We start from the raw sequence: 23,143 nt of genomic DNA, 5'->3' as shown, positions 1-23,143 counted from the left end.
CCCCCCTGTTAACTCAAGTCTATTTTACTTCAATTGTGTTTCTAAATCACACAAAGCCCTAAATGTTATTAATGCACACAACAATCGCAGTAAAGAACAACTTTATTTTCTTTACATGGATTTGACATCATTGGAAAGCTTAGACTCCACACTTTCAGAATCTGTAAATAACTCAAAATGCTCAAGAAGATAGTTCTTCATATCGATAGTTCTTTGTCGTGGCACAGCCACATTTACCAAACAGCACCACTCTTCTCATTAGGATGATAGAAAACAACAATACGTGAGTTAAGAGACTAATATTTTCATTTCAGGTTGCATCATATATTAAGATGTGTCATCACGGGGGCAATTTCAGGTTAGGTGGCTGATGACAGTTTATTAAATGTGTTAAGTAGTCCTCAGCCTGAAAAACGTTGAGAAACACCGCTCCTATGTAATTGGACCGACCTTGCTTTTCCTCACACAAACCAACACACACATCAGCCTAACAGATATATTAAAATGTTATAGCAAACAGATCCCGTCAGGGCTCTGAGGATCATTTCTCAGCCCAACATTTAGAGCGGCAGCTTCTTGACATTTACCAACAAATATATTTCTCTCATACACACACACATGCTAACACACACTCTCTCCCTGTGCTTGGTAAACCCGCAACAGCACACACCGAACAAGTGTTGACATTTCCCAGCTCTAAACATTTTTCGGCCGAGCATTTTCAAACGAAGGACACAAGATGGATCCCTGAACATTAAGAGAGATTGATCCTTTCGCTGCCATAAAACTTTTTTTTTTCTTCACATCACACACACTCGACTTAGGCGGATCCGACTGAAGCATTAAATGCATTCGCTGTCTGTTGTTAGCCTCTTCTCTGCACTGCGTGTGTAAATTAGATTATGTGTCCTTGATATAATGGATGGGGACTGAGTAGGCACAGTCCTCTGAGAGCAAGTTTAAAAGATTTACAAGACATCACAACTTGGTTATGACACATCTTAAATTAGTCAGCAGAGGGAAGGGAAGAAACTTTTAACCTAGTGTGGAACTGTGAAATTACTTGGCTGCCATTAAATCCCATCAAACCAGCTGGAAAACAACTTTTGCACAGTAATTATTTTGAACCCTAAGGACGTGCTGTGCCCTTCACACTGTGTTAGTGAAGATCGCTTGTATTTTCACTGTACAATCCGTCATTAACCTTTAACGAATCATGCAAAGTTTTATACATTGTTTAGTTAGAGTGATATTTTTATGGAGTTTTTTTTTTTAATATTCTGTACATATTCTAGATATTTTTGACAGGGGACATATGGGTGGTTGAAAAGGTTTGTATGAGAATAAGATACAAAATATGATATAGTCATATATCATATTTTAGACTATGATATAGTTCTCAGTGGCACAGTGAAAATGTTTGGGGAACGGCACCAACTGGCTGCTAAGAACAGGGAGGCTTGCTTACATGATTTATGTGGATGTTCGCCGTTTTTTAAGCCTAAATCAAAATATGATTTCTAGGATTATGGTTGTTTGTAGGCGAGTTTATCGTGCAAATCATGCAAGAGCTGCCACTGATTCCAACTTTCAACAATTTAATTATGGTAAAGAAAATAACTGTATTCTACATATAAAGGTTTGATCAAAAATCTAGATGTATTCATCTTGGACATGAATGTCATTAATTTTTTACTTTTAACTAACCCAATTGCAAGTATTTTCAAAAATAATAACCAGGTTTATTCTGGGTTTTCTTCAATTCACACAAGACCAAATTAATACTTTTTGGGCTAGTTAACACGTATAACTCCATTAATATTCGATTAAGTGTACTTTTAACATTTTTACATCTAAAACACAATTTTTCTAGCTATTTAGAAGCTTCTGATTGGATATATGACCTCTGATTGGATATATGACCTCTTGTCTTGGTAGAGTTTGTGTTTTTAAGTTTGACCAAAATTTGCAGCTGCCACTTTGGAGAAGCCAAATAACTTTCTGGAAACAATTTTTTTAACGACACAAAGACTGAGAAAATGACGACAAAGATTCAGGAGTGAAACTAAGAAAATCAGGCTAAACATCAAGCAAGATTTTAGAGCTGTATGTTTCATTACAAAGCTGCCAAAAGTAACTAGTTCAGCTGAATCACTAAAAAAACAAATTACTATTACGGTATATTAAATCTGATAGTGAGTGCGTAACTTCTTATTTTTAAGATATAAAGTCAGACACTCCACCAGAACTTATTCTATAGCTACAACAAACTCACTAGGCAATACAATTTTCATATTTCTATAAACAATGGATGAGATTTAGTTCTGAAAATAAACTCCTTTGAGTTATTTTTTTTCATAAAACTACATTCTCTTTCTTGTCGGAGCGCTGACACTGTAGAGATGCCAGAAAGCATTCTTTAATATCAATAAAGCCACTGACGCTCTAAATCTCAAAGGTTCTGCATTCATGCTCCTTCACCTTTGTTTCACCGCTGCAAATAGAAACCAATAAATCGCATTATGAGCATCCAAGAGTTTTAGGTTGTACAGTTAAACTTACAGGGGGAGAAAAGACCCACTGACAAAGTTAGAGTTCCAAACAACACAAGCTACACCCTGAGGAATGAGGTTTTTCTGGAGAATCAGTTCAAATTGATATTTTAATACAGCTCTGAAAAAAAGAAATTAAGAGACCACTGCAAAATAACCAGTTTCTTTTTATTTTAATCTTTATAGGTGTACGTTTGAGTAAAATGCCCATTGTTCTTTCATTCTATGCTGACATTATGTCTCTGAAATTCCAAGCAAAAATGTTTTATTTATTTGGAGAGAATGAGTAATGGTCAAAATAATGAAAAAGATGCAGCGCTTTCAGGGCTCAAATAATGCAAAGAAAACAAGTTTATATTCATTTAGAAACAACAATACTAATGTTTTAACTCAGGAAGAGTTCAGAAATCAGTATTTGGTGGAATAACCTGAAGGTTTTTAATGGGGTTCAGTCCATTTTTTCTGGAGCTGTATGTTCACAACTAAGCATAAGTTACACAAAAAGGTTCTATAGCAATAGTCAACAAAATAAAATCAAGAAAGCAAAGTGTGAAGTTAATAAAAGTGAGTAAATTGAAAGGTGGGACAAGCCATTTAAAGAATATTATAAAACATGAAGAAAAAATAAAGTTGCCCTACAATTCTTTTTTCTTGAATGAATTATTTTATTCATGTTGTCTTTACATTTATTTATCTACTTATTTTACCTGCTCCATTTAATTAATTGGTTCTTCGTTTGCAGCGATGTCACACTTGTTTGTGAAGTGTGACATAAATAAAATTGTGACTGACATTGAAATACAATTTATATATCAACCCATCCGATGAAAACATTGATCATATTAATCTCAAAAGCGTATACACACACAACAGGTTTTTGTAATGGAAAAAAATAAGCCTGCAGTAAATAATTTTCAATGTTTTTCCATCATCAATGTAACATTAATGTTGCACATTATATTATGAAAAAACAACTGCAACAACCAGGTTTCTTGAGTATTCACCCCCTCAAACTAATACTTCAGGAAGCAGCATCTTCTGTGGTTGGAGTTTATCTGCACACAGTTTGCCTTGGGACAATTTGTCATTTGATTGTTTATGATCTGTTTATTGTTGTTTGCTATGTGGCAGCTACTCGAGCATTTTGTTTTCATAGTGTATTTAGATGTTACTGCGTTCCTATGGGCATTGGTTTATCATTAGTAATTAATATCCACCATGATAAAGTGTCTTTTAGTAATGAATCATTTGCTGCCTGCGGCCTGCATTAAAAACTAAGATAGCAGCACTTTGCCATTGATGTATGCTTAGGATGTATTTCTTACGTAGAATAGTAATGCCAAATTTGACTCCTGGATGAATTGCCTTTTAGATGAGTCTAAGTTTAAACCCCTGAGTGTTTCTACCTTTTAGAGCTCCTGGCCAGCTGTTTTATTGGTAACTATAAGTTATAGTTTTCTATTTTTGGAATGCATTTCAGCATTTAAAGTTAACAGGCTCTCCTGATAGGTGACTGCAAGTTCTCTGCGTCTAATCAAGGGTAAAAGCATTACGAAGAATCTTCTGAGTACTTCCTAATTACTCTGGTGTCCACGGAAACAGAGGTGAGGTCAGCAGAGTTTGGGACCAATGGGAAGCGAGGAGCCAAGAGAACGAGAGGTCACGGGTGACGAGCTCACGAGGTCAGTCTCGAGTGTCCGACCAGGCAAAAGGACACACACACACCAAACGTACACACTGATTAATGAGCGAGATGTATTAATAGAGCTGTATGGATCGGGCCTGGTTTGGCCTAATGAGGCCCGCGGGTTATCAGAGATGCACAGAAATATGATACTTTGTTCTGTGTAAGAGGGTTGAAACGGCAGTAAATCACACTTATTGCACATTTGACTTTATTTTCTTTATTTTTAGAACTTATCATATCAGTTTCATATTCCCAGTGTGCTACTTTGATGTTTCTATCTCAGAATATTAACAAAACTTACTTGATATTTATGTTTAAAATTATGTTAATTTTATTAACTATGACTACATTTTTCTGGTAAGTGTTCTCATCAACACAACGGCAAAACACAATAAGTAGCATAAGTGGTGTGAATTGTATTTAAATCATTAGATTTAGCTGTTGTTTTTTTTAAAGACCTGAATTCTGCTTATACTTTGTGTTATATTTGTGGCTATTACAAGCGACCAGTTGTGACAAACAAGTCAGGAAGTGCAAAACAAATCCAAAGTGTTTTTTTATTATTACTTTGAGAAACTGTAAGGTTAGTTTCCATTCATCTACAAATGATACATCTACTGACTCCTAGAAAAGTTGTGATTTAGGTGTTCAAGTTACTTTGTAAATTGCCAATATATTTTCAAAGACGATCATGAAGTGAGTGTCAAAATAAAGTTTAGCATTAATATCTTTAATTTGATTGATTTAGTTTTTCTTAACAGCTCTTGAGCATTTAAGCTTTAAGTACTTTAAATTAGATTATTATCAGGCAAGGGGGTAGGAACAAGTTTATCACTGGGGGGGACACATATCGAAAACCTGACAGATCCGTAAATAGCTTGAGCAGAAATGTCAAACAATGACTCCTTGTAATGCGTAATCTAATGCGTTACTACTTACAATCCAATAATCAGATTAAAGTTACGTATCCCCGTTACTGTGTGTTACTATATTGGTATTTTTTTTAGTAAACATATATTGTCGCTTTCTTCTTTTTCCTTGAGGAGTTACGTTTCATGTGCAGCACCAGCAACACAAACATAAACAATGGAGGGAAAAGAGAGATGCACATTTTCTAGCTGATGGATGAATTTTTCATTGAGTAATCAAGTTACTTTTAAAAGTCACTAAGCCATCCCTGGTAATAAATTAACTACACTATATATCATATGTGTGTAGGCAAATTTGATGGACGATAAATTGTTCCATAAGTTATTGCGATAAACGATAATATTGCTGTTTTGAGACCATTTTTAAGTAATACAAGGGTAATGGCAAAATAATAATGCAAGAACACAATCTGAAAGATCAGTATCATGCGATTAATTGATTTATTGATTACTGTAACAGGCCTGTATGTGTGTTTATCATCGCAAGCTCCAAAAACATTTTCTTCCATTTCATTTTGAACAAAATGGCTTCAGTCTTTCATCAAGCAAAATGACTTCCAGGAAGAACTCTCACTTTATCATTTGCCTCACAATTAGCAAGATAAATACTCTGGCAGCACACACAAGCTAGCTACCAGATTCTGATATATTTTATTGGTCAAAACACATTTGACTGTTGGTCAAAAATGCTAAAGTTGATAAAAGTTGACTGGCAATTGAACCGATTCTGCCTCTTTCTAAAGTAAAAAAGTAGCTGGTAAGATGGGACTCAGCGGTTTTAAACTCAATACAGTAGTTTGACCAACAAAGATAAAATCTAAAAAAATAAGCTTTATTCTTCTTGAATAACTCTCTACATCAGTTTGCCCTACAAATATAACTAAAAATGATGCTTTTCCCATCTAACGGACACGTTAGCTCCTCACTGATAACTTAGTCTCACTTTCCAGCTCTGCATTCAATAACTTTATTTTTCACTTTCCAGTCAAACATGAGCCATGGCTCTCTAAAGGTTCAAAAACAGGAACAGTTGCAAAAAAAAGCCTAAATGTTTTTTTCTCCTGTCATTTCAGCCACAAATTAAAATTAAAATATCTACTGCTGTGTGTTTCTGTCTCTCCCTCACTCTGACTCTCTGCAGCCTGATGTTCCTGCAGGGATTCATGGATTTACAACAGACACTACAGTAATGTACAGGATCAGAATGTGAGTTAACTAAATATAAAAAGTATGTTTTTATCATACAGAATTAGAATTTGAACGGCCGATTTTCAGATGGATACATTATTATACATCTCTACTCTATTTACTGCTCTAATCTCCATTTAGCATCGGTATTGTACATCCTTACAGTTCTGAGATTAAATTAAAATATCCACATCTGCTTTCCTCCCCACTCATCTCCACTTTAGCTCATTAGAAATCCTTGAAGAACTGAGCTTCTTTATATTAAACATTTCCACCAGATGTCTCATTCTCAGCTTGCTCTTATCTCTCCATTCCTAACCTCCTACCTGTCTGTGCTTTACCCCCTGATTGTCTCCCTGGGGGGTCGGATGGACAGACGTACACCATCGTCCCTGCTCCATCTGTGAAAACACGTTTCTGACCTGATTTTGACTAAATCCTTTCTTAAACAAAAAGATAATTGTACAGGAGAAAGTAGAAAAGAAGAAAATAGGCCAAAAAAATGTCAGATTTTGATTCTTATGCTCATAATTAAACAAAGAATCTGCATTTTTATATTCATTAGGCAGAAAACTATACAATATGGAATAATGAACTCCTTAAATCTAAACTGAAAACATACATGTTATTATCATTATTATTATTAACGAGCTTTGAAACTTTACTCCTTCTCCGTATTGGTAAAGAGAATAAGAAAGAAAGCTCACTAATTGCACTAAGTGGCTTCAGGTTCAGCTGGAGGTGACTTTTACTGAGGCTCCTTCACTACAAAGGCTTACCACAAAAACAAGGATCAGATCAGTCATATCTGAACCAGAGTCAGTGCGATTAAGAGCTCTACAACCTGCTGAAGGGCTCAAAAATTACTCCAGTTGTGATTTTGGCTCTGAAAAGCAGCTGCTGTGGTCATTAGCTAAAGCGGTGGCGGTCATGGAGGGAGTAGCTCACTTTGTGGTGCCACAACCTGAGTTAACAGCAACGTGCGTTTGTGCGGAGATGTTAAAAAGACATTAACTGCAATAATGCAACAGAAGAAAACTAAAATAAAACAATCGCAAACTTTTAGTATTGCATCGCCATCAGTTTGCACATCTAAAACCTCATCGGATAAAGAGCAGCTTTAAAGAAAAGTCTAGCTGCAGATTCTTAATTAGAGTTACAGTATGTCTGGACTTCAACTTGGCCATTATAAAAAAGCAGAAACATGCTTGATCTAAATGGTTGCCTCTGACTGTATGCTTAAGGTTGTTATCCTGCTGGAAAGTGATCCCAAACCCAATCTCCAGGCTTTTTCATGCCGACAGATTCTCTCATCTCTGCAGCTCCTCCAGAGTTACCACTGGCTTCTTGGATACTTCCGTTTTCCATAACCTGTTAGTTCATGTCTTGGTAGGTTTGCATTTGTGTCATACTTTATTTTCAGATGGTAGATCAAACAGTGCTCTTAAAAAGGGTGCATTTCAATGCAGAGTGCTTTAAGACATCCAAAAAGAAGAGCAAAAATAAAATTATACCACAAAACAAAATGCAAAAAAGATTAAAAACCTTTCTGAACAAATTTGCCTTCAATTGCTTTAAATGCCTGGTTTGGTGATGGTATGAAGATCAAAAGGAGGCATGGAGGCAGCCACTGCAAAATAAAAACAGCGTTTAAGCGTAGTTCCTGAAACATCCAATAAAAGTTTGTCTGCCACTCACAAAAACTCTTAAAAGTTCAAATACATAAGAAGGTGCAAGGCTGTTAAAAGCCTTAAAACAAACAATAAAAGTTTAAAATCAATTCTAAAACGAACAGGAAGGGCCGTGTAAGGAATATAACACGGGGATAAAGTGTGGAGGATAAAAGACGGGCGGTTGAATTTTGGACAAGGTGAAGGAGTCGATTTAGACTCGACTGGGAAACACCGACATAAAGAGCACACAAACGACTGGGATAATTATTTTCTAATAAGCGAAGTTTGGGATATTATACATCTGGTCAATGTCAATATTTTGGATTTTTAACCACAAATGTGTGCATTACCAAATTTGAATGTAAATTTCTAAAAACAATTCATATTCTTCTGTTAAATTCCTGAGGGAAAGATAATCTAAACATTTCTGGTGACGTTTTGTTGGCTCTGATTCTGTCCTTTATGGTCATTTTTACAGCAGAAAATAAACACTTAAAATTTTAGGTCTGATATGTCAAACACAACAGCTGTAAGTTGGCTGTTTTTATATTCTGGCGATCACAAAGGGCCACAGAGATGTGTTCGCACTGAGCTCGTCACTTTACTTCTCCACTCTTTCTATCTTCATGTTCAGCAGATGCATAATGGAAGAAATTTGATGCCTCTTGTTCAAAGATCCAATTAGACTAGATTTTTTTTTGTAACCAGCATAAGATCATAGACATAAATACCCACAAATCATTTTAGTGCAACAATTAAATTAAATGTTTCATGTGCCTTTAAATATGTATCAGGCCTCCGAGAGCAAAAGAGCTGCAGGAATTTCACTAAAAGCTCGACTACAGCTCTTTATGGCTCCACTTTCAGTTTACAACATGTTATTAAAACTGTATTTGGTTTTATGTTACTACAATGCCTCCTTAATGCGGAGAATGCTTCATTTATTTAATGATCATCACAAAATATAAGCTTAAAAACACACACTTTGAGTTAGTATGCATTGAGCCTTTACAGGGGCTTGGAGGACTGTGGCATTAAGGGAGATAAAAAAAAAATTATCTGAAAGAAATGGATAGAAGAAAACCCTGCAATTTAAATTTAAAAACTACAAATTTGCACCATCATAATTTCTGTTTATAAAAGCAGCGAGTGTTCAGAGGAAAGCCTGAAAACAGGCATTGGTCATCGTCCTTTTCCAACTGCTTTCCCTCAATCTGAACCTGACAGACAGCAAGGAAGGCAGGTGCTAATGTAAGTGTTGTTAGAGTTGATTTTGTTAAAGAAAGAAATGAACAAATAGGTGAGGAGACTGTTTTGAAGTATGCCAACAGCCAGAGGCAGGAATTAAATCCTCATTAGGCGCTGGCAGCATCACAGCTCTGTTCTTCAAGCTACATGCTGTTCATCGTCAACATGGTACAACTCCATCAGATCGTCAATCCTCCATCAGCTGAGGTGGGTTAGATTGTTATTTTAGGATATTGCAAGAATTAACTTTACAAACAGCAGTGTACATTTTCAGTCTTCCTTATGAAGTGCTGCTCGCACACTTTAAAATACCAGTAAATATGCTCTGCCTCCCCTCAGAACCAAGTTTTAGCTTTCAGATTTAACGGCCCCAGCACAAATATCTCACTACATCTCCGAAATCTCCTACAGTAAATAAAAGTGTTTATTCAGTTGCAACTATCTCGCTCCATGCAAGATGCCAAATTAAGACACACACAAGAAAGTTACCCAATTTCACACAAAACATATTTATTTTAAGTAACATCTTCAAACCCGAAAAATCGTGAGTACTAAAAGCCTTCACAAGTCAGTACCAGACTTGATATCACAGAGACATCCCAAAAAGAAAATTTATACGTGCAAAACTTATTATTTAACATGACCAAATATACATCAAAAAGAGGTAACTTATTGGAATATTTTCAATAAAATATATAAAAAAATATAGATTCCTTACAGCCAACAATGAGGGACTGAGTGAACTAAAAAGTTCGACTAAGAAAAGTTGCCTCAGAAGAAAAGAACAAACTAGCCTGTTAATTAATAAAGCTGACATTTTCTCTGTTCTCTCAGACACAAAGTTCAATTACCATCTGATAAACAAGAGTCCTAACTAGCTTTTGGCTCAGCAGAGATGTTGCAATAACACTTTATTGATTTACCGACTATTTCCAGCGATAAAAGCTGGGATTTTGAGTCTCCAGGTTGAATTTCTGAGGGTGGAAACCGGCTGTTGGTGTTCTTCTTTAATTTGGACGGTGCATGGGCGATTTAATAAGCTGCAAAGCAACAGAAATCAACAGGGCGGACCGCCCAATGAGCCATGAGAACATGTGACACATTTATAGATGTGGAGAGGGGTGAGTGTTACATTTACAGCAGCAGCAGCAACTTAGCTACAAGTACAAACCGATAAATATTTCAGAAGAAAAGTTACAGAAAAAGCAAGTGCTGGAAAACACCACAAAGCCCCTGACAGCTGGTCGGAGCTCAAGTGGAAATTTCACTTTCTGTGTTTGATAATAATACATATAAAGCAGTAATGATGCAATCTAGGAATTTTTTTTTTTTTCTTGCGTAAAAATCTTTAAAATCTATAAAATAAAGCACGTTGGGGGAATTCATGCACTGTTGCCGGCCGTTCAGGCTGGAGTTAGGCCCAAACCTGCTAAATATTTTAAGAACACAAAAAACTAGTGGTGTCTTCCCCTTACTCATTCTGCAGCAGTTGGTCTGTGGGAGGGGAAAAACAGCACCAAAATATTGGAAATTTCCTAAAATCTAAAAAAAAAACATTACAATGCACGTGAAAAAGCACGGGTGCCTGAAATCTGTGCCAACCGCGTCTAATGATCATGTTTTTGAGGGTAGGAGGAGGGGGGTGTAACAGCTTGTTTTTGTGTGTTGAGCTCCAGTGTAAATGTTACTCGCTGACACCTGCAGAAGAGCAATTATTACAAGGCTTACAGGCAGGAAAAAAAAAGAAGAAAAAATTCCAGCAGTAACCCTCCTCCTTCACTCATAACTAGAGGCTTTCAGCAGAAAACACCGCTCTTTAATAATTTGTGTTTGTGTGTCGTGGTGCTGGCTTTGGGCACTTTTGGCTTTTTGATATATAAAGCTGAGGATCCAGCAAGCGAAACGAGAGTCTTCACTGAAACAGATGTGACACGCTGAGTTCATCAATGAAATAATCCGCTTCAAAGCAAAAGATAAAAGTGAGGCATACAGAAGCAGCCTTTATCAGCAGGATGTCAGTGTCTTACATGCATTTTCAAACCCTTTTGCAGAACTACAGTATATGATTAGTTTGCATGTTTTTATGCCCACTTTTTCTTACTTAATGCCATTTCCTTCAGTCTATACTCTTGTTTCATGTCTCATCTCTGACTAAATGGATGTAAATTGACCAAAATGTTTGGGATTCTTCACAGAAAAGTGAAAATAACTTTTTTGGCACCAAAATACCTCCTTCTGTAGCAGATTTGATCTCCAAGTCGTCAACGTCAGTCTTTTCGAGGTATTACAGAAGCTTTTGGGTTTGATTAAGGGTTCCTGTCTTGTTCCCATTGGCCTCATCAGAATAGCTGAAGTATCAAGTCGGGTCCCCAGTCCATGGCGGTCTGAGCCACGGCGAACACGGCGGCCCCTAGCGTAGCGGACAGCCCCCACACTGCCATCTTCATCATCCTGTTCCCCTCCCTCCACAGCTGGCCTCGGGCTGCAGGCGCGGAAGCCTCCAGGCCTGGGTGTCAAAAGGTCAGGAGCACAGAACAAGGAGGACGGGGTCAGATGACGAAACATGCAGGGGTCAGGAGGGGTCACAATGTTCAAGGCCAAACCAAAGTAACAGTCCAGGCCACATTTATTGGTGGCCGTGAGTTAAAATCCCTGAAATTAATTCATCTTTTGTGACACCATCATAATCTCACACTGAAGCATTAATTTTATTTTAAAGAGTTTTTTGTTTTTTTGTTGTTATGTATCATGTGACTTTGTTCTTTTTTTATGTCTATGTGAACCACGATTCTGTTAAATATACAAATAAATCATACATGCAGTCAAGGGCCATACAAAAATCATTAAAGGGCCACAGATAGCCACAAAAACTGTTATGACGTTCTTACTCCTAAACGACAGAGACTATTTTTATGTGTTCTGCAGGGTGAGATTATGCTACTGCACAAAAAAAAAAGACTGTTTTACTGAAATCAAAGACCCATTTTTATCCAGAGTTCCAATAAAGGCGGAAAATAATTGTCTATTTTAATTATATGACTGGACTGACAACCATAAAAGAGGATCTTGAGGGTGAAAACAGCAGGAGCAGAGAGAACGGGAGAGAAATTTATTAGTAATTAGTAATAATAAAAAATAAAGCTTCATGTCCTGTGCTCACCCAAAGCCTAAAAACAAAATAAGCACATGAATCTGCAGTTATAATGTTCTTAAATATCATTGAATGACTGATAGCTCAAAAGGGAAACTGGTTCTATGTATGTATTAATTAAAGAATAGTATTTAATTTCCTTTTGTGATTAAAATTTACTTTTGTATTGAATTGAGTTGTATAATATAGTTTTTATTATGTTCACCAGCAGGAACACTTGGATGTATATAAAAGCTATTAATATAAAACAATAATTTTCACATTAAAAATTATGAATTTATTAATTTTGTCACACTAGTTTGGGCATAATGCAGTAAATATAAATAAAAAATTAACTAGTGAAATTTTTTATTTTTCCTACTCTTACTCTAAATGTATTTTTTTGGTTGTTGGATATATGAAATTAAGTTGTTTCCTTTCTATTTTTAAAATATTGTTTATATGCAGACAAATGTTCTATGTGAAACAAAGTTTTGCAATATGAACATAATGCAGAATTAGATTTGTGTCCAGACTTATTTATTTTCTTGTTTATCAAGAACATCTCAAATGTATTACTGATTATCAGTATTAATTTTATAAAACAAGCAAAGATAAATAATGATAATAATAATAAATAATAATAATTATAAATAAATAATAAATAATAATAATAATAATGCAGCTCAAAGACCTGGATAACCTCCATGGAGTTTTATTAAGCCTGTGTTTGTTTTAGCCTTTTGGTACAATTTTCTTTGCAGCTGCATTCCTAACACATATGATTTAGCAAGTTTACCACAAATCATAAAGTCCCATAAAAAATTAAGGTTTTTTTTCTGTCTTGGTGTCACATGTTTGTTTTCTTTAACTTGCTGTGCAACCAAAAAAGATGTTAAGTCTTGCATACTTTAAAGTATTAATATGTTTGATTGAACTGAGTCTGACTTTATCAGGGAGGGTTTGAATAACATTTCCTAAATCTTAAGGTTAAAAAGCACACATGTATTGTTCGCAATCGTGAGATCTACAAGTTGGTTTTCCCTGTTTTTCTGCCTTTTGATTATATTTTGATGAAACTGCAGGGAATTATATTCCTCAGGTTTATAATTAAAGCATTCAGCCTGAAGCTGAAGCCACATCATATTTCCGAGTCTGTGCAAATCACTGACAACATGTCAGATGCCGCTGTTCAGATCTTCACAGAACACAAGGGAGTAATGCATCTCTTTGTTCTGTTCTGGCATATTTAAATCTGCACTTGATTGGTCTGATGGGGGTGCTACAACATTTGTTTACATGTTATTGATTGTGCCAGAGGGGAAAGTGTTTACTGCTGCCTTGTTTTGAAGAATTATATCACTGAGGTGGGAAAACCCCCAAAGCTGGGAGCTCTGGAAGGATTTTCGTGGAGGATTTCATAGATAGTATTCATTTTTCTCAACCTTCAAAGCCTATGCAGCAACAATACATCTTTACCCTGTCTGCATAAAAAAAAATAAAAAAATTTTGAAATGTGAGTGCTCTCTTTGTGAAGAATAGTAATAAGATTATAGTAACTATTTTTACCATGTCTGGAGGTGGTGTAGCCCTGGGCCCTGGTGAGGCGCTGGAGAACAGAGTCTGGCCTCTGGTGGAGGGTGGAGAGATGAAATGCCTGGAAGCTGCTTATGGACAAGCTGATGCAAGAAAACAAGAGAGAAAGAGAGAGAGATGAATGGGAAGGGAGTGTTAGCCATCAATAAGGAAGAAAACTAAAGTCTAGTAACATGAGAAGATGGACTGATGGATAAAGAGATAGATTAAGACAAGCGAGCCAAAGAGGATGAGAGAGTTAGGGAGAATTGCTAACTCAGTGCTTCTTGGTTGTGGAAAGCTAATGTATGTTTTGAGCATTTGTATCTTTCAGCGTGTCTGTCAAGGTCTTGTGTCACTTCCCGCCCTAAACAATGACTTCAGGCGACACTGAAGGATGCTGACACGCAGAAACACGCTCAGAGCTGCACAGAGCGAGGGAGTGAGTGGCCCCGCCCGCATTAAAGGTTTCCCCTTAATAATAGAGAGAGAAAGGCGCTGTGTGGACCAACACCAGGAATTTGTGGCACATCTGGGTGGTGGAGTCAGAATGTGAGTAAGGAGCGCCCCCTTTTGGTTACTGAAAGAGCTGCACCGCACTTTCTACAGTAGAGTAAATTTTGCTGCTCTCCAAAATACGTTTTATATTTACACATAAACCGAAATACACAAATACAGTTTTAAACAGGAGAAACATTTTGATTGAAACATTTTATAATTCATTCAGATTGACAGCCTTATACTTCACCTTTTTAAGTCTAATGTAACAACAAGCATAAAGAGAACGTAAAAATAAAAACGCATATTTATCGGAGCATGCAATCCAAAGAAAGCATTTTCCTTACATTTATTAAAAGGTGAAATCTCAGAATTTACTCCGTTTGTGGCCTGTTTTTTTCTATTATATGTTGTGGAAATTATACAAGTTAATATTTATGGTCAAACCCATACTTGGAGATAAACAATAAACAATGATGATTTGAAGGAAATCTTAAATAACCCGGACAAAAAAATTGATGTATACAGTTCCAAGTTTAGTACAGCGGATGATATGCAAAAGCCAAATTGAGTTAAAGTAAAGTTAAAGAAGTTCGTTAGCATAAAACCTGAGTGGAACACAAATAATTGAAAGTAAATTAACGGATAGAAAACAAAACAGAACCTCCATACAGAGTAATTTCTAGGAGACTTTACTTCTGCGTGTTCCAGTTTAATTAAGCAGCTATTAAACGGTAGCACCCATAAACATGGATCTGACTGTTATTGTTTCTTCTAATAAATATCTTAATCACCAGGGCTAAAGATATGTGCTCTGAGCAGTGTTATCATATTAACGGCTTTAATTTAATTTCCGTCGTCGCCTCACCTCTTGCGAGACTGCAGTGCAGCCCGCTTGGCCAGCAGCGATGGAGGGAACTGTTTGAACAGGTCCTGCGCCTGGCAGATCAGGAGTTCATACGGGAGGTCCTGGGGGATGTGGGAGAGCAGGTGGTGCACCATAGCCATGTCGCACTCGGTTTGCTTCACCTCCTTCTCTCTGTGCAACACAATCTGAAGAAGAGAAATTGAAAACAAGACAAACGTTTAGAAGCATCTAAATTTAATTAGTTTTACTGTAAGTCCACGAGTTTTGGTCTTTTTTGCACTATAAGAGCACAGACAGAGTTTATCCTCTTCAAAAATACTTGTGTTGCATATTTTCCTTAAACTGTCCCTTTTTTGCAATCTGTGCAATTATTTTTCCTTAAAAATATTTTTACTTTAATTTAAATTCTGTGTTGGTGGGTTGATTTCTGCTTGTGAACATTTTTCTCAGGGTGCGTAACAAAAACCAAATTTAAGTTGTTTCATGTGGGAGAAAATATTAACTGCTTTTCATAAAGTACGAATAAATACATTTCTACTTTATGGTCTCACATACTTCAGGGTCCTTCCTCTATTTAGCTCAGAAACAAAGATGAGTAGAGACTGAAACATTCTCAACAGCAACCACTTCTACTCTGAAAAGTTTTTTAAAAAGTATGTTAACAGTAGCAAACTAGCTGTTATAAAAGTAGCTTAGACCAAAGAAGGAGTAAGTTTATACATCTTATTTTCTTAATTATTATGGATCATGTGTGATGAATTGAAAATAAGGCTCACCAGCTAGAAATACTAAAGAGAACAACAGTGATAACAAACAGGAAAGCAGAGTTACAGGTTTAACTAAGAAATGCTCTGGAGAAATCTTTTCTGGAAAATAACTCCTTCCTACTGGAATATTAGACAATATATATGCAGATAGAAAGTAAATCTGCTGTCACACTATTTTTTTTAGATTGCAGTGTATATTTGTGTACCGTACATGGGTCTAAATATGAGAAACAAAGCTCAGTTTCACATAAATAAAGTATGTGTCTTGTTTATGATGCATTCCCATATTCTATTTGCTACCGCATAAGGATAGTTATGTTTGTGTTAATGAATGCCTGACCTTCTAGGAATGAAAGTTTACCACCTGATACATTATTGTTACAAAATACTTCCAGTATTTATGCCCACTAGGATCATATTGGAGCAACTTTGCCCCATTTCAGACTTATTTCAATTCGAGCCTCACGTTGTGATCTGAACTCTTTAGAGGACGAATAAATACATTTCTACTTTATGGTCTCACATACTTCAGGGTCCTTCCTCTATTTAGCTCAGAAACAAAGATAAGTAGATACTGAAACATTCTCAACAGCAACCGTTTCTACTCTGAAAAGTTTTTTAAAAGTATTTTAAAAAACAAACTAACCTTTGCGTAAATTATCTAACACACCAACAGTCCTGCTTTTAACAGAGTGTACAGAGCCTCTATTGAGCAACAAGTTGGAAAAGTCTAAATGTCTGTGTTGTAAAAATAGTCACTTATACGTGATTTTTCTTTCATTTAAAATAAAAGTACCACACTGTCCTTGCAGAGGAGATTGCATGCGAAAGCCGTCTTACCGTAGCAGCAAGGTAGATGGGCATCAGAGGATGGGAGGCCAGGAAGAAGTCGTACAGCCTCAGCGTGTGTCTGAACTCTGACAGGACGTGGCCGTACCACGTGATGAGCCAGGAGAGAGCAAAGATGGTTCCGACCTCCGCTCTGAAACAGAGGCCACATAGAAGAGATGAAGACAAGCTGCTCAACAGCACAGGGAAAGAAAATATATTCATATTTTTTTATAACCAGATTTCACATGTGCTCCAAGCTTTTCTTAAATTTAAGCAAAGATTACTTTCAAAAATAAAGTGATCTTTATCACTTCTCTCAGTTGTAAAATGAAACCTGATTATTTTTGTTGTTTTTAGCTCAGTAACACATTTATAGTGATGATGTAAAAAGTTAAGTGTCAAAAAATACTTTTTGGATTAAAATTAAACATTGAAAGAGAATCCAAACACATTTTCAAATCTACAAAACGGTAGCTATCCATTCAAAAGTCCTGCAAAGACTTTTACTAATTGATACATTTTGGCAAATTTAGAAACTGAAGTTTTTCTAAATTTTCTGAAACCTAAATAAAATGAAGTAGTATATGTGGAAGGTTTTGGTCAATGAAATTGTAAGAATGAGGATGGACAAAAGGCAAGAAGCATGAGCAAAGAACAGCTGGAGAAATGAGATAAAATGGAGGAAAAACACATGAGAAGGCAGGAAGAAAGAAGAGGAAGAATGCACTAAAATCAGTGATCCAAACTTTGAAGTAATCTTTTTTTATTGTCTTGCCTTCTAGTCCAAAGCAATGCCTTCGTTATTTAGCTTTTTTAGTTCGGGTTTGTAAGATGTAAGGTAACTAGCAAATATATAGTCTTTCCAGATACACACAAGCATGCTGATTAAAATACTTCATAACACAAGTCACAAACATGCAAACATTTCTAAAACCTGATCCTGACAAACTTAATAAGCAATGTGCAATAGCTGGCTTTATTCTAATAAGCAATATTGACTGGTTTAATAAACCAAATTATCCAAATATCCTCAGTTTTGTTTATTTTGCATTTTACTATCTATTCAGGGTTTAAAATTAGTTTAATGATGCAAAGACCTCAGTGAGACAAACAGGCCATTAAAACCACAACATTTAACTGAAACTCTCCAAATGAGACCACGACTAATGCATCCTCAATTTTATTTAAAGACTAGCTCTCTGGTTATCTCTAGTGGCAAGTTATTCTAAAACGATCCCAGTTTTTAAGTGATTTACTCTGTCAGTTAATTCATACCTGATCATAAAGTCGTGTAGCTCTGCATCAACTTGTTCCAATATGGGCATAAGATAGTTTAAAATGTGTTTGGTGCTGTCCATGGTCGGATCCATGAAATCCCTACAGAAAGGAGAAAAATTTAAGTTTAATTTAAAAAAATAAAATAAAATCTTTATGTTGCAACGACTGTGAAAGAAGGCTAACCTGAGATGAAAATTGGACAAAGTGTCCAGCATGGCAATGGACATGCGCTCCCCAACCACCAGCAGCAGAGTCACAGCCACGTCATGGTAGCCCTGGTAATAGTGGAGCTGCGGGTTTCGCTTCAGCACCTCCAGGATGATGTCGATCAGCTGCTCCTGCAGAACGGCTCGCTCTGAGGCTGGCATACCTAAAACACCGCACAAGAATGAAGCATTCACTACATACAAACACCAACATTAAGAAAAAAAAAAAACAACCTTTTTTCTGTTTTCATTCAAGTTAAGCATATACCTGGAGACTAAACTGTAATCTTAACATCCAGAGATGATATTAATGCATACAATTCCTTTAATTATTCAAATTAAAGATGAATAAAAACCCAGAGGGAAACAAACAAATAAAAAACTCATTACTGATCAGAAAAACTAAATAAAAGCAGAGTTCCCCCAGTCTGTTATAAGCCTGGTAGGCAACCAAGCTTTACTTGTGCCCCCACCAGGCTTAGCATTGCTTATTTATTTAAGCTTTATTTTAATGTTTGAATTTTTTAAGACATCATAGTAGGTGTTGGATTGGAAGATATTAATCTTCCAATCTTCAAATAACATAATTATCAAGTGACATTTTTACATTTTCTGTCAATTTTAAACATTTTTTAACACAAAAACATGACAGGCCCTATCCGAGCGCCACAACCACCGGGCTTAGCAAGTTTTCTTTAAAAGTAACTCAAATGAGAAATGCATGACAGATTTATTAAATAGAATCCAACATAATTGTTCAAATTGTCTGGAAAAGCTACACGCCAGAAAAGCATTCCTCCACAGTAATGTGATTGATGAGGTCCAAAAGGTACTTTAAGTTCATCAAGTTATTCCACAAGCTGCTGAATCAAGAGGTGGATATTTCTGAACAGTTCTGCACATACTGCTTGAGCGTTTCAAAAAAGTTTGGAATTACCTTTTGTTATTATTGCCTTTAATGATAAATTTAGATTCAGAAAAAAAAATGAGCCGATTCTGAACCTGTATGCTTGTGATATTATCTTTTCCACACCATTTATTTTTTAGGTAAGATGTACACAAACTTTTAAAAATCAGTAAGTTTTTACTCAAAATGTCTCTGAGACGTGTTAATAGAAGACAATCTCTGTCCTCCAAGTCTTCCCATACAACACTTAAACTTTGCTAATTAATTATTTAACTTTATCAGATAACCCTCTGAGTTGCTCTAAGTACAAGGGTGAAGCCTGATAAATGTCACAGTGAATTACAGTCTGCTTCTTTTAGTGGAGGTAACACACACACACATAAAAGCACCTTTAGGAAATCGCTTCATGGACCTTCTGACATCCAGGACAACTTGATTGTAGTCCTTGTGGTTCTCCCTCACTTCTCGACCTGAAGCAGAAAGAAAGATTACATTAACAAAGAACTTTTTAATCTTTTTTTTTTTTTACAAATAGAAATCTGAAAGTCGCAGGTTGCATTTGTGTTCCATGCCACACTTAAGATTTTTAAAAAATACATAAAGCTTTCCTTACACTTTATAAATATGAAATACTTTATGTTGTTGCATCACATTAAATCCAAATAAGTTATTAGTTTTAACAAAACAAAATGTGAAAAAGTTCAATGCCTTTAAGCATGTTTCCAGAGTGCTGCAATGTCAATGATTGTCTATTTTGATTTATGTAGTGATTGTGGAAAAATAAATACAAATATTTGTCATTAAATCTGTTTTTTAGAAAGGTATACTAACCAGGTTTGGGTGGCAGGTTGTACACATTTATGTTCAGTAATTTAGGCCACACTTTTCTCCTTAGCTCATCGGTGAGTAAGCCTCCGTTACCGGCTGCAGCTCTCCTCAGCGCCTCAATGTCCACTGGATCTCTATCAGTTCAGAAGCAAAGAATTATGCAACTCTCTAAAACAAAGTAAGTTTGATTGTAATGAAACAGTGTGAAGCTTTTCTTATTCTTTGTCACATAAAGAAATCTAAAATTCCTAAAATTCAAAGTATTGTACCACATGTGGCTAAATTCTGTAGGATTTTTAAAGGGGGATACAATATGCTATTGCTTAAATAAATTAAGGGACTAGCCATCTTATAATAGTTTTTAATATCAAAACCAAATTACATAGATGATCAGATATTTATGCCTCATGTACATAAATTATATAAAGCAGAACAATTCCAACCTTATCAAAGCCTGATGAATGACGGTCAGCTTATGTTTTCTTCCACCATCCGATTCTGTAAGAAACAGGAAAAAGGTTTAGTGAGAAACCAGCAGAGATGTAATTAGAAAAGCATACATGAAAATAAATAAATAAAACAGCAAACACAGGGTTACAAAATGAAAATTATAAAGCCATATTCGAAAAGCCATTATGAACTTTGACGTTGGAGTTGATTTAAACAAAAACAAAAACAAAACCCTCTTTTGTCTAGGATTTGAATTCTGGGGATCCTCCTGACTAGTTTTATAACTTGGAACTGAATTATTTTTAGATAAACATAAAATGCAAATTAATAATGTTATTTTTTTCCCATTTTTAGCCCCATTTCATTTTTTTTCTCTTTTACAACAAATGGCAATGAACAAAATTCCAAAACCTGTTATGGTACTGTCTTTAACAGTCTACACATTTTGCTATTGTTCAAAAATATTCCTTAAAAAACTATTTATTCTCAGAAATATTAGCCCAAGTTCACCAAGAAATAGCACAAAAAGTGCTTAAAGGGTTTGTTTATAAAATGGCAAAAATAATACCCAACAAAACTATGATGATTTATGTCAGTGGCAAGTAAATTGCAGACAAAGAATCACAATGCCTCAGTTATGTAAGAGCTTTTGTCTGGAGTTCTTGACAATGACACAAATGACAGGTTTGGTTCTGTGAGTAAAATAACTGAAGATGGGAGCTGTAATTTTCCAGGGTTTCTCAGACAACCCAGGATGCCACGCAAGCAGCATTTAGAGTTGCTTTGCTTCTGATTAAATCTCTTGAAGAAACGACTGTAGGTGATTTGTTGCCAGCTAGGAGGAGAAACTCGTCAACTCCAGATCAGTATCCAGCCCCGACTCCCACGGGTTTTAATTATATTATGTAAAATTAGATTTAATTCGAGTATGAGACTTGTCAACTTTCCGATTTACCAAATAATGTTAAATGTTCTGGCAAGTTTTATTAGCAGAAGATTTAACGCCAAGTTTTTATCCATACAATAGCGCTAGCTATTTTTGTTTCACTAACCTCTTGTAACATATCCATTCTCATTGCCCCCAACTGCTCCGATTTGTTTCTTCCTCTTGTGTTTTCTCATCCCATTTAAGTACAAAATGCCGAAAGTCAACTAAAACAATCTACCATGAGGCAGAAAAGGCGAATAAAAACAGTGTCTAAACACAAAAATGAGACCGGCTGTGTTTATATGAACGAAACGGCTCTTGTCAACAGCCTTACTGGCTGATTCAACCTACTTCCGGTCTGCCACACTCTGATTGGACAAAATATTCACGTGACAAGGATATTATTGGCTGACTGCCAAAACGGAAGGTAATCTCACTTGATTGTAGTATTTGTAGTTCTACTGACTGTTCACCCGTTTGAAATACTGAAGGTGACATAGAAACTATCTAGGAACTATTTTATAGTGCTTTAAAGCACTTTGCTGTAAATGTAAATACATTTTATACACCTCAAAGGGAAATCTGGTACCCACAATCTTTCATTTTCTGATAAAATCTTCTATTAGTGAGGGGCACAAACAGTGAATGGATGAATTAGTAAATAAAGCAATAAATGTAATTATTTCCTCTAAGTTGAATATAAACTCATTCATTGATTCGTTTTGAAAATATGACTCTATGCAATTAAATCTTTTCCAAAACAATATAGCTATAATGTGAAAACAAACGAGTCTACAGGAACTCTCAAAGCATTAATGACAATGCCATAAAATCCTGCTAAGTGTACTTGGCTTTCAAGGCACCAGGCAGCTTTTTATGAGAAGCTATCATCAAGCTACACTGGCTTTGCTCATTTATAGTTATATGCTGTTGCAATCTGTTTTACTGTGAAACTAATCCAAAAATGTGGAAACTAATATCAGCTTTTTTGCAAAGGTGCAGCTGGGTTTTCTAGACATTATGTCACCTCAGAAGGGCAGAAATCAAGTTGAAATGTTCTGTAACCAGAGGACTTCACAGTTTATCTTTAGATAAACAATTTAAGTAAGGTTCAGGGGGGTAGACTAATAAGACAGATTGTTATTTGCATTGAGGCAGTGTTTATTTTCTGAGGGTCTCATGGTAAGTCAGGCCCAAGATTTGGATATGAACTCTCTGCCAGTTTGGACTCTAGTGCACTACAAGCTCAAATGGCTAAGAAACTGAAGTGTATTGTGTAAAAAAAAAAATAAACAGGCAAATTTATGGGGTTTGTAGTAATCAATATCATTAGTTCAATTTTTCAGTTCTAGAATTCAATTACGTGTTTTTCTGTCATGCAAACCAAATGGACACTGATGTTGACTGATGATGTTAAACAACAATACTTTGCATATTCTTTTTGAATTTTTTCTTCCAAGAACACACAAAAAACTTAAAGTGTGATAGAAAAAAATACAAACTCTACCACTTTTTCAGTGTGCAGCTTGTCAGAAAAAATATTATTGCTATTATTTCAATGCTTAAATGTATCAGCAATTTAAAGATTCAGCATATTGCT

At 35.7% G+C, this 23,143-nt stretch overlaps 1 protein-coding gene across 1 annotated transcript; it reads right to left on the bottom strand.

Annotated features, from left to right (window-relative positions):
* Positions 1-9,762: 9,762 nt before the first annotated feature.
* LOC114156597 (TBC1 domain family member 20) lies at positions 9,763-21,900 on the bottom strand. The gene is made up of 10 exons (XM_028037121.1): positions 21,668-21,900; positions 20,609-20,663; positions 20,169-20,299; positions 19,727-19,807; positions 18,408-18,594; positions 18,222-18,323; positions 16,956-17,097; positions 15,349-15,533; positions 13,977-14,086; positions 9,763-11,783 (listed from the first exon to the last, which is right to left on the bottom strand). The coding sequence occupies exons 1-10, from the start codon at positions 21,735-21,737 to the stop codon at positions 11,617-11,619; spliced, it is 1,230 nt and encodes a 409-aa protein (XP_027892922.1). The 5' UTR covers positions 21,738-21,900; the 3' UTR covers positions 9,763-11,616.
* Positions 21,901-23,143: the final 1,243 nt, after the last annotated feature.

Source organism: Xiphophorus couchianus, chromosome 13 (assembly GCF_001444195.1).
Source record: "Xiphophorus couchianus chromosome 13, X_couchianus-1.0, whole genome shotgun sequence".
Lineage (NCBI taxonomy): Eukaryota > Metazoa > Chordata > Actinopteri > Cyprinodontiformes > Poeciliidae > Xiphophorus > Xiphophorus couchianus.
Note: the sequence above shows the minus strand (reverse complement) of the source record. Positions and strands in the feature narration are given on the sequence as shown.